This window comes from Gobius niger (assembly GCF_951799975.1).
Source record: "Gobius niger genome assembly, chromosome: 11".
Classification (NCBI taxonomy): Eukaryota; Metazoa; Chordata; class Actinopteri; order Gobiiformes; family Gobiidae; genus Gobius; species Gobius niger.
This window is the reverse complement of record NC_136862.1, coordinates 17,383,884-17,396,658: the sequence shown is the minus strand read 5'-3', so window position 1 is coordinate 17,396,658 and position 12,775 is coordinate 17,383,884. Positions and strand designations below refer to the sequence as shown.

General features: G+C 41.4%; 1 protein-coding gene across 1 annotated transcript in view; it reads left to right on the top strand.

Moving 5' to 3' along the window:
- ltbp3 (latent transforming growth factor beta binding protein 3) overlaps positions 1 to 12,775 on the top strand; it is a 33,564-nt gene that overhangs the window by 6,508 nt on the left and 14,281 nt on the right. Inside the window, exon 2 of the mRNA XM_079565509.1 lies at positions 11,380 to 11,631. Coding sequence (XP_079421635.1) covers positions 11,380 to 11,631 — 252 coding nt within the window. The remainder of the gene's footprint in view (positions 1 to 11,379; positions 11,632 to 12,775) is intronic.

Sequence of the window (12,775 nt, the reverse complement as noted above, 5' to 3'; positions counted from 1 at the left end):
TTTGTATAGGACATTATTATACAGTTCTTAATAATTGCTGCTGTTGTGATTTGCTAAAATTCCTACTTTAATTCCATTGTGATTGATCACGCGGCACTATTTGTAAGTCTGTTTTTACAGTTCAAGGCTGCCCAGGGTTCTTCCTCCGACTCTCCTTTTACATCGAAGCCAAAACTCTGGAAAAGGCGGTCTGACGCCAGAAACCCAAATCCTTGGGCACTCCGTTTGTTGCCACAAACTGGACAGAGCTCAGAGGTGAGAGCTGGGCACGACTCCCAAACACAAACAACACCAAAAGCAGAGAAACGAGCACGTCATACTGAAATCTATTATGTGCCTCAAGTCATGTCTGTGACTTTCAGCGAAGGATTATGGGATATTATTTAAGGATGCAGATTCTGTCACCTCGGCCTGTCTATTTATGCATGATGGAAACAGTGGTTATTTAAGGGGATGTAATTTTGGATCGCATTGCTTTGGACTGTGCAATAAAAAAGGAAAGATATTACTGCACAAGTAAGCGCAGTTGAATTGAAATCACATTTTTAATTGTTGCCAGTTGTAAATTGGTTGCATTTATTAGGTTATTTTATTATGTCCTCTGAAAAGATCTAAATAAAAGTTGTTAACTCTGTCGTTCAACTGCCAATGACACTGAGGCCCATCTCTATGGAGAACAAGCCTCGACTGCACATTTATATCTTACCTTTTCACCCAGGACATTTAAAAGTGCTTCTGTCTGGTAGTGTGATAAACATTAATGATAAAGCCTTTATGAGGCCGCAACAATCAAATTATTCAGTGGAACATTTTCAAAGCTGCTCTGGAGCCTTGACTGTAAGTCCCATAAAACTAAATTTAGTTTTGCACAACAATAAGTCTGGGTGAAAAGTGCAACTCGGTTTTTTATCCTTTTCTCCCATAAATTCAGTGTCTCAAAATCTCATCACCTTTGACAAGAAAGACACTTTGAGCTGCAAAGATGGCAGTTCAGTAAAAATGTTGGAAAACAAAGTATCAATTAGAGGTGACTTCGGGGACGTCACAAGGGACTGTGTGTGTTGTGTGTTTTTGGTGTGCACCCTGCTCAAACAAACAGCCCTCTTTGCCATCTTTGACACTCTCCTCCCAGTTGCTGAGCGAGGGGGGGGGGCAGTTATTTAAAGCTGTACAGAGGAATGCGAGTGGCCCGGGACTTCTACCTCTCCGGAGCTGCAGCGATTAGCCAGGGTAAACACAACAACACAGCATCCCGCACCGGACTGTGGAGGCCTGTGCTCCGAGTTAGCAGCTCCCAAATGGAGAGTCCCACCTTGTTGCTAAAACAATGACGACAATGGCTCAGAAGATAGAGCGGGTCGTCTTATAACTGAAAGGTTGGTGCTCTCAAATCACACCTGTCAAGTTTTGGATTTGAAAATAAGGTAGATTTTCCACCACAAACGAGCTCAAGCAGCTCATTGGTTTAGTTCACATTTGGCCCTTTAAAGGGGGGGTATTATGCAAAATCGACTTTTTCAAGCTTCACATCATGTTATTATGTCATTCCCTCATTAAAAACATGCCTGAAGTGTTGCCTTGGCACATTCACGTATTTTTGAGTAATCTGTAAAAACTCTGATGGCAGCCATTTTAGGGATAGGTTTGCCTGAGTCCTCCTAGGAACGCCCCCACCTCCTGGAGACGCCTCCGAGCTTTCATCACCAGCCGAGAAACCAACCACTGCTCCTCAGCAGAACCCCCTCCCCACTGATGCCACAGACAGCGTGTGGAGGGGGCGTGTCGGAAAGGTTCAGAGGTTCTTAAAGAGACAGAGGCCTATTTCAAGACATTCACTACAGCCATTTTGAGAGAGCAATTTTACACAAGGCAGTTATTCTAATTTACTGCATTTACAGACCAACAGAAGGTTTCGTCATCATTGTAGTGTGATATAGACTGGTGCTATGTGATTGAAAAAAGCATAATACCCCCTCTTTAAAGCTTAAATGTGAGAACTCCATGTAAAAGTGTAGGTACATGCATATCTTGCCTTTCCTTGTGGCGCCGCTACCTGACATTATCTTGGATGCAGCGTTGTCAGCACCTCTGCACACCTTCCTGCCGCTCCCCTCTTCATCCCTGCAGCTTAGACAATCATTACATGACATCATGCGCCGCGCGGCCAAGATTCTGTCTAAAAAGCTCCTCTTTTCCACACACGGCGCAGCCAAAGGGGAGTGACATGAGGCTACAGCGTTACTGGATGCATGCCCACCCAAGAGCGATGGAAACCACTGCATATTTCCGTGACATGTGAAAATGGCATTGTGTAGCGAAAAACAATTGTATTTAGATGTAGGTAATTGGCAACTTTTTTTTTAGACTTAGACTGAAAGGTAGTCGTCATCTGGGCCTGTTTTATATCAGGGCTTAACAGCGAGGATTTCACTGCCAGAGATTCAGACCTCAGACGTTCTTTCCCACAGAATTAGTCCAGTAAAACTTACAAACAAAAGACTTAGCAAATTACCAAGCTTTTTTAGCCAGCCACTAGATTGTGTGTGTTAATGCGAAATTAGGGTCTTACCACTCACGAAACCACACAAACAACATAATCTGATTATTTAAACTGGAATATGACCCTATGTTGTTTTTACAGTTATTGTTTGTTAAACATTATGCCTCTTTTAGTGCGCTCGGCCACCGCTGATTATACTGTGGCATCAACAAACAAAATAAGATGTTTTCTATTGGAAAAATGCATGCTCCATAATCTGAAATTATATTGGAAATCACAGCATTTTATGGCCTGTGTTTTGTCTGGCCACGTCAAAGAAAAGCCAACACTGAATACTTGAAAGTTCATATGCAAAGTAAGTAAAACAACTGAAGAAAAATAATGCTCAACGTTTCAAGTAGTTGGCATCAGGTTTCTTCGTACCGATCGAGTTTTCAAAGCAATTTAACATATAACTACATATAACATAAAATAATCAAAATACGCCATGTTTTTTTATGCTGTTATTGACAAAACCTTCACTGAAACATCAAAATACCTGCGTGGTCCTAAGTCCAAAGTCAAGTGGATGCGTGATTCATTTGAGGAAAGACAATGCCCTTTGAAAACAGTTTTACACTTTTGTCTGATTAAAGGGATATTTCAGGATTTTTGACATAGGGCCTCATTTCCTAGTTGTCCAGAGTGTTGTTGATTTCTGGAGATATATATTTTTTTAATTCAGGCAGTCCTTTTATTTGAAGAGTTTAGTGGTGCTAGGCTAGTGTAAGGCTAGCGCATGTCTATGGTAACTGTTTTTGTCTTTTCAAAAACATTATCAACATCAGTGTTTTGCTTACTGCCCCTTTACTTCTGCAAAACCTTTACCGGTAGCCTGCTTTAGCGCTGACGGTGAAAATGTCCATCACGTGACTTTATTCTATATGTGATTTTGCCTTTAACGCTCATATAGTCCGTGTCTCCCTGTCAGGGCGATGAGACCCTCTGGGCAGCACTGTTGGACTAGGCCAAAGGGCACCACCTCCTTCTGTTTGGACAAGAGCCTCAGACTTTCTCCAGCCCTTTGTGGAGTTTGTACGTTCAGCTCTGCGTTTGCCAAAGCCCGTGATTATGTCATTTATTCCCAGTGTCTGCTTCAGCTGCTGCAGTCTGACCCACTTCATAGGCCGTCCTCCCTGCGCCCTGTGGCATGCGGTCTCATAGTGCCAGTCCACGGCTGGCATTTTTAGGGATGCGGTTTCCTGTTTTGGAGTTTTGATGGCGGAGCGAGGCACGTCATACAGTGATATGCGCTCTGCTATTCTTCTATTCTTGTGCCATGTGGCAGATCATCACTCAGAGGAGAGACTTGTTTGTTATCCAGAATCTTCTCACTTATGTACAAGCAGTAAGTTGATCAAGTTATGAAATATAACCTTCATGAAATGACTCTGTGACTTGTAAACAATACATTCGTTGTTACAGTAATGACTCTAGTGCTGGGATCTTTAAAGGTACACTGTGGCATTTTTTAACCTCTTAACCCCCACTTTAACCCAGCACATTGTCTGCCGGTCTGCTTTACCCAAATCTAAAAGCTTCTCGACTGGAGAGCGTACCTCCTATAGGCCATTGTACTGCCTCATCTGAAAGCCAAGACCTACAAAACTGAGCAGAGATTTTTCCTTGTGTTGTCACCACGTTGTTGTCATTTTTTAGTCCCATTTTTGCTTTTTTCATCACGTTTTTTTGTTTCTTCTTTACGTCTCGTTTTTGCTGCTATTTTGACTCTTTTTTTTCCCAAGAAGCTTTTCGCTTAGAGCAATGCTGAACTGGGGAAAATGTGCTCGATTAAAGTGAGTGTTAAGAGGTTAAACAAAAGAATAAAAACCTTGACATTTCTACGTAATTTACCTTTTTTGTGACCCAACGGCTGCAAGTGTGGTACGGCGCCTTTTACTTTCGATCACGGCGGCCTCTCCAAAGCTCCAGAATCAATTGTTTTGTTGTTTTTCCTGCTTTGAGGATCCATCAACAGTGAAAATCGACCAGAAACTCCAAAAACAAGTGATCCTGGAGCCTCTGTAATGGAAAGTAAAGGCGCCATGTTAACCACTCATACAGCCACTAGGTCATTAGAAAGTCAAATATGGACTAATACAACTTCTCCAGGCTACTTTGTGTGTTAAGAACCCCATGATCTCCCATTTGGAGCAATAAGGTTCATGTAGATTTACCGAAAGCCGTTTCCCAATGTTCACCCTTCTCTGTGGGGGCAGCCCTGATTCACGGTGACTCAACGCACGCAGCTTTATTTGGTGTCTGCCGTGCGGCTTTTTGTTATTGTAATAAAACAAGTGAGCAGTGAGAGTGGGGGAGTTCATAAGCGGCAGTAAAATGAGCCCGGTTACACGATGTCTTGAGCGGGACGGGGATCTTTTGAAGTGCGGTTTGTGGAGCTGTAATTTGTTGCCTTTGTGCCGGGAGGGTGCGGCTGTGACTGTGGAGGGAGTGGGGGAGGTGGGGGGGCTCCAGACAGACAGACAGTAGTGAATGAGTGGGTGGTCACACAGGGCACTCAGAGGGCAAGGCGGAGTTATTCTTTATTCTACAAGACGGATTTCTTAATAACTACTATAATGTAATGTATTGGTTATTTGGGGGTTTAAGCTTTTAACCCCCCATATTAACAAAGCGCATTTTATCCAGTTCGGCTTTACCCAAATCTAAAAGCTTCTCGACTGGAGTTTAAAGCCTATCGGCCAGAGTAACGCCTCATTTGAAAGACCTATACAAAATTGATTGTGACTTTTTTAGTTGTGTTTTCGTAGTTTTTATCCGTCTGTTTTGTGTAGTTCTTTTGTGTTCGGTTTTCGTAGTTTTTTGTCTCTTTTTTGATGAGTCTTTGTCATTTTTTTGTTGCTTTCTTCATCACTTTTTTACCTTGATTTTCTTGACGCGTTTTTGACGTGTTTTCATCACGTTTTTGTCATATTATGGTTGTGTTTTTGTGGCCCTTTTGTTGCTTTTTTTTGGGTCACTTTTTTGTTGTATTTCATCCTCGTTTTCGTCACTGTTTTGATGCTTCGTTTCCAAGAAGCTTTTAGATTTGGGTAAAGCCAAACTGGAGAAAATGTGCTTGGTTCCGGGGGGGATTAAGAGGTTCAGGAAATCCATTAGAATAGTCTGACGATTGTAGAAAGGTGTGAGAGAAAGTTTTTGTTTTTTAATGCTTATTTCCACCAGCTATCCCTAGACAGGTTGATGTTACACAAAGTATCTGCAACTAAGGGGTGTCATTTAATCAAGTCGATTAAATGACTTCCACAGCTTCCACAATTCTCAATATGAAGTTGATCATTATCTTGTCTAACCTCGTTGGTAACACACTTTACCTGGGATGCGTGTTATGTTTTGTCTATGAACATTTAGCCAGGCTTGTAGTGGAGGCGAAACATCCACATTTCGAGGTAAAACCAGCTTCAAGGTCTACATCTGTCCTCTTGCACATGGCTTTATTCATTTTTTTTTAATTATGAGCGCTGTACTGTGTTACTGATTGAGCTTACATCGATTTATAAAGAATGTACCACATGTTAAAGGTCCTGGGAATCATGACAATCTTTCACGGAAACCACTTTGAAAATCACTTTAAATTCTTTCACAGTGACCTTCCTGGCCACTGAAATATTTTTATCCCTCGATTTGTGTATTTTGTTAATGCTCACTGCCAGTCTTTTGTCGGCGCGGCTCATGTGGTGGAGCATGGGAAAATTATACGCTTCCTGAGTCGGAATGTACCTGCGAGCGGACTTTCAGTTTTTAGAATAAGTGTGACGGCTCGAGATCAGGTTAACATCGAGTGAATCCAGTTTGTACTTGAATATTGGCACTATATTTTACAACTCACTTCCACTTAAATTTGGGTAACAACCTCACACATAAAGAGTCTGACTACTGGGCTCCAGGCTCCTACATTTAAGACTCTAAATGCCTTTTAGCTGTCTTTGATTTTTAATAATACAGTAATCTTCTTTTCTGGAATGCGTCAGATCAGGGGGTTTCATATTGTGGGATGGTGCCCCGCAATTCTTTTCTGTTATCATTTTTTCTTTTTGGGCATTGCTAAGGTTTTATCCTTGCTATGTCCTGGCATAAACCTGATTAAACCTTCTGATAAGGCCTGTTTAACCTCTTAACCCCCGCCTCAACCAAGTGCATTTTCTCCAGTTCAGTGTAATGCCACATTTGAAAGCTAAGACCTACAAAACTCATCTAAACTGATCTTTTTTCTCCCTTTGTCACTTGTTTGACCTTTTTTTCCAATCCTTTTTTGTTGCTTTTCATCACATTTTTCCTCCCACATTCACATAATTTTTTGTCACTTCTCTGTTGCTATTCTGTGGCTTTTTTGTCATTGTTTTTGTTGCATTTTCATCCTTATTTTCATCTCATGTTGCCTCTCTTTTTTCCCCCAGATGCTTTTAGATTTGGGTAAAGCCAAACTGGGGAAAATGTTTTCGGTTCAGGTGAGAGTTCGGAGGTTACTATATTTTCCGGACTATAAGTCGCACTTTCTTTCATAGTTTGGCTCGGGGTGCGACTTATACTTAGGTGCGACTTATGTATCAAAATATATAATTTCACATGTTTGTTATTTTCACACTGACCGCTGCTAGAGGGCGCTCTAGGCTTGTGTACCAGTATCTGCTACTCCTCTACCATCATAATAGACGGAAATTGAGCAGCAGAAAGAAAGTTTGGAGTGAGAGAGAAACTTGTGAGGGACTAGGGCTGGTGCGACTTATACTCCGAAGCGACTTATAGTCCGGAAAATACGGTAACTTGGTTTTGAATTGTTACTTTATTCCATACATTTTTGAAGTTTAGAAATCAGTTCCTCAGGTTTATGAAAACAGAACATCCTCCTGGCAATGTCAGGACTTTGGAAGAAAATCCTGACTTCATCCTGACCTTGTCCTTGAGGGTGCATGGATGAATTTGGCTGTAAGGGCGTGTTCTGAGACACTAAAGCTTCACAGACCCACAGTATTTCTGAGGCATGATTTAAAGGGAAGCTCCTCTTGTTCTGATCCTAATTTAAAGCTTCGCCCTCTTTGTAATGCCGCTATGGTGCCGCTGCTCGACCACAGTGAGACCCAGCCTCCATTTAATAGAGCTCCAGCACACACACCCACTCCCATCCCGTGTCAGGTCTGCAAAATACATTAGCACATGCAGCGCCAAAGCTACGAGGAACGAGGAGGGGTTTCACTCACAAAAATGCACCGAGACACAGTTTGATGCGACGTTGATGTTTGATTGTTACAGAAGGAGCTCATAAATTAAGCAGACAACCGCAAAATCTAAATAGCGTGCGAGTTCCAAACGTTGCAGCTTTAAAATTAGAAATACATCTGCTACTGTTGTACGCAGCATCAACTTATCCAATCATAATTCTGAGGTTCCCAATCTTTTTTCCCCTAAGCTCCCTTCACTCTTTCTGGAGTCAGGCCGGGCCCACCCCCAGCCCAGTTCATTATAAACTGATCTTTTAGTAATCACTTTTTAGTCCTTTTTACCATTTTGCTCTCACAGTTGGATCCCATATGCGTGATTTTTGGCAGCCACGGTGATCCATGATGTTTTAACAGATGTTTGAGCTGCCTGAAAAATGTTCAACCATGACATCAGTTATTGATTGTGGCTGTGTGTCTGTGCTGCACATTATGAACAAAAAGCAAAGCAGCAGATCAGTGTGTAGCAGAGCACTGTATACTGTACATTTGTCATTAGTTGAAGTTTGAGAGTAAAGAGTTGTTGTTTTGATACATATGGACTCGTCTCACGTTTGTTAAATCTACACAGTGAAAGCTTTAGTTCAGGGTTGCATTTGGACTCCTAAGATTTGTCCTTTGTTTCATTGGCCCTATTTAAAATGTGTATTTGTCTACACTGGAGGTATTATCTACTATTTTGTCCCTGGTGCATTGTGGGTAGGGCTGGGTACCGTTAAACGATACCAGTCTGGTATCAGAAAAAAAGTTTAAGTTCTACAGGTATCGAATAAATGAAAGTATCAAAAGCAGGAACCAAAAAAATCTATCTATCTTTAGATCCAAGTTTTGATGCTGTTGGTTCAGGGACAGCAATAAGGGAGTGACTTGGTTGTTTCATCTCAAATAAATCTTTTTTTCCCATTTTTCAATTCATTACTTAATTTAATTTAAAAAAGATCTTATTTATGGCCCTATTTTTTCTCGTTTTCCCTTTTTTTCATCCTAATTTTTGCTAATTTTTTCATCAATAACTTTCCCTATTTCACAATTTTATTTTCTATTTTTTCCCAATTAATTCCCAATTTCTTTCCTTTTTTCCCCCATTTTCCATTTTTTCCCAAATGTTTACTCAATTTATTCCCTTTTTTTTTTTTTTTTTTTTTTTGTCCTATTTTACCTTATTTTTACCCCAATTTTTTTTGCTTATTTTTGCTATATTATTCCCCTAATAATTTCCCTATGTCCGCCCGATTTTTTCCCTGGTATATTTCCCCCTATTTTTCTTTCATGACATTGGAGATGAACCCGATATTGTAAATTTGCAGATCTTCACACATCATTGTTCTGTTTTCTGGTTCTAGGCAACAAATATTTCAGTATAAGTAAAATCGTTCAGGTATCGCTATCGAAAACAAAGTTGAAGTACTGGTATGTAACGGTACACACCCCTAATTGTGGGATTTGTTTAGTTATGTATTTAAAATGATCTTTGTCTTGAGTAGATTGTGACAGTGCCAAATAACTTCGCTCTAAATGGTCCCATTCACGCGACCCTGCCCTGTCTCACGCTGGAGAAACTTCACCCAAAAAGAAGCAAAAATCAGCCTTTCTTTCTTCTCTGTGTTTATTGGCTCATTAATGTGGTCCTAACATTGACTCTCCAACCAGACGTTTCCGAGAGAGTCTCTGTGGGTTCGGGAGATTGTGTAATCACGTTTCGAATGCACGTCCCAGACACGTTTCTCTTCACGCCGTGTCTGGCGCTCGGTCCCGCCTCTCCCCGCTCTCGTCTGGGTCTATATTCGGCCCTCAGTGGATGGTGACCAGTGGAAATGGGAGCTGTTATGTCAGGGAGAGGAAGTCTGAGGAGTTTTGCGTGGGCCGCACTTCGGTTTTGTGGACTATTTTCTCTCACAAGTCTCCGTCTAATTCTACATGTCTCTACCTGCTGCAGTTGTTGTGGTTCAGGACTGGCACGTGCTGTTAAAGTTGTATTTTTGGTACGCCCGAAGCGTCTTCTTTCCACGCTCACCACTGTCACTTCAGTATTTCTGGTGTTTACAATGACTAAGGATGTCCCTGCTGTGATTGCTGTGATGTAGTCCCCAATTATGATTCGGCCCAGACACACCGTTGATTATTTCCATGTGTCTCGCACTCAGCAGCTTCAAGGCCTCTCCATTCACTCATTCTGTACTATACTCTTAAACATTTGTCTTCTCTGTTTTTGATAAGAATATGAAGTGAAGCTACATCAAATCTCCTGATGTTCTCCTTTCTTCTGTGACACTCAAATTACAATACTTGATTCGATTGCAATCAACTGCACTTCATCAAAACGGTCCATAAACTACTGTATTTGTCATTTCCTTGAGCCGCTTTTTCCCACAGCTCCCCAAACCTGTTCCATATGTGGCCCGAGGCCGTAACACAGCTCGATGACTTTACCTGCTCCGGGGCTGCGGGGACCTGTTAGTCTGTCAGCCCGGGGAAACCTTCTCACTGCAGCAGTTCAAAGTGAATATTTAGGGCTGTCTGCTCACGCCACAAAGACTGTCTGCATTATACAGTCTATGTTACACATTAAATCATGACGTTATATAAGAGTCAGCACAGGGAGTCATTGCAACATCACAGCCGCATTCTCTGTGCATTTGTAACAGAAAACTCTCGAAGGGGCATTCACTTCATCTGATGTCATTGATTCATTTAGCGTTTTTAGTGCTATCAGTAAACTTAGTGAGATACAGTGCTGCAGCTGTAACAAACTGATGCGCTGTGCGTTTTCACAGCTTTAACAATCCTGCAGTATGTCATGCTTTCTTTTCTTTGTTTTTTAAGCATTAAGGCAGAAGCTTTTAAGGCCTTTTATTTCATAGGACTATTGTGAAAGGCGGTAAAACGCAGGGAGAGACTGTTAAGGGGGCTAGATGCAAGTTAGCCATTTTATACTCACTACTGCCACCTCAGGTCATACGTTTAGCTGCACCTTCTATATAAAGTGCGTGCATGACGGCACTTCGGACCCGAAGTGACACCTTTTTGAGTGACAGTGCAGGATTTTAGAGGCAGTTGTGGTGAACAGGTCTGGGCTCATTCTACACTTTAGGATATGGTTGGAACATTTAGGGGGAGGAAATTAGATGAGTTTACCATTTTTAAACTCTGTTTGGTCCCTTTAACTCTAACCCATGATGCTGTGGACAGAGCAGTGTTCTTCCACATCTGCAGCAGCTGTAACCATTTCCTTTTTTAATACTTTTGGAAGGTTTGGTGTTTTTCACGTAGTTTTGTGTACGGAAAACAAGTAAACCAAAAAATTAAGCCGTTTAAGCTCCACCTCATGACACCAGCAATTGTATTATTATTTATTATATTTTTTATGAAGGATCAGACTTATAACTTGGTCATAAAGCTCACAAAAGCCTTGTATTCATTGAAAGGTGCATTTACCTACTGAATCTGTATGATGAGTGTCACGCATCCATTTCCAACCCAAATCTGTTCAACACTATAACATTGAGGAGCTAAAACTACTGCTCCTGCTCCACAAAATAGTATATTGACGGAATTGATCAATAGTTGGCTGATCAGTGTCTACCCCCTCTCTTGTCTCTACAGTTGTGTGTCCACTCACTTGTCTAAATGGAGGAGAGTGCAGTTCGCGGAAACACTGTCTGTGCCCCCCTGGCTTCACGGGACGTTTCTGTCAGTTCCCGGTCCAGCAGACGCAGCAGGCTCAGGCGGCGCGGGGCAACAAGCAGCCCATCTACCCCACAGTCCTCAAACCGGACAGTCAAAAATACGGAGACCAGGCAGTGAGCGGGAGGACGCAGATGACGCATTCAGTATTCACACTGCCCTCGTCAGAAGGTATCCCACTGTCACTGTCTGCAAACCTTGTTCATGAACGGGGAACATATTTGAATTTCAGTCTTAAAGGAACAGGCCACCATTTTTTCAAACTGAGATATGTTCTTACCTGAGCTTCGACGAGTTGATGCGTGCCCGTCTGGTCTTTATGCGTGCGCTCAGTCACACAAAAAGATGTTGATCAAGCTCTTCCACGTTTTCCCTATTTAAATGAGTAGTTACACGATCCAAGTGTTGTTACACAAAATTAAACATGTCAATTTTCTATAGGAGTGAAGATATTACTGCGCGGACACTCCTATGGTGTTACTGCGCCTTACAATATAGTACCCCATTTTACCCGCTTAGAAAATCGACATATTTAATTTTGTGTGACTATACTTGGATCGTGTAACTTCTCCCGCCCCATAGAGGAGAGGCTAAATTCTAACAACATCTTTTTGGTCTTTTTGCGTGACTGAGCGCACGTGTAAACACCAGACAGGTACGCATCAACTCGTCTAAGCTCTGGTAAGAACATATCTAAGTATGGAAAAACGGTGGCCTGTCCCTTTAATAAGTACAGTGATGCCACAGCGGGGATTTTCTCTTTTTTTTTTTTTTTTACATTAGTGCCACTTCAAAGCCTGCATAAAAGTATACCAAAAGTTGGCAAATGACTGCAAACTTTTTAGCATGATTGGCTGTGGAGAGACACTGTATGTACATGTATAATAAGGACGTAAAAGCCATAATTCTGTGTTATAACTATTAACATTATACGTTTCCTTGCATTTACTAACTAAGGATGCAATAATTCTCAGTATTATATTGAATCCTTCAATATGCAAACATATTCAATCAGAATCGATGAAAGATTGTAGATGTGCCACTAACAGTAGTTCCAGGTGTTTCCCTTTTCAAAGGAGCTAAGTGAATATTTTCCCTAGAATGTATTTTGACACTTTACATTTCTGTTTTGAGTTAGTTTTGCTTGCTAGCATAATAAGAAAACATTTTATTTGAATTGTTTAAATCTTTTAAAACGAATTAATATCTTGAGCTTCATATTGAAAAACGTATTGAATCAGGACTGAAGTGAATATCGCATTCATCGTCGTAGCAACTACCCTTTATTGTAACGGTGGCTCCATTTAATTCTGAT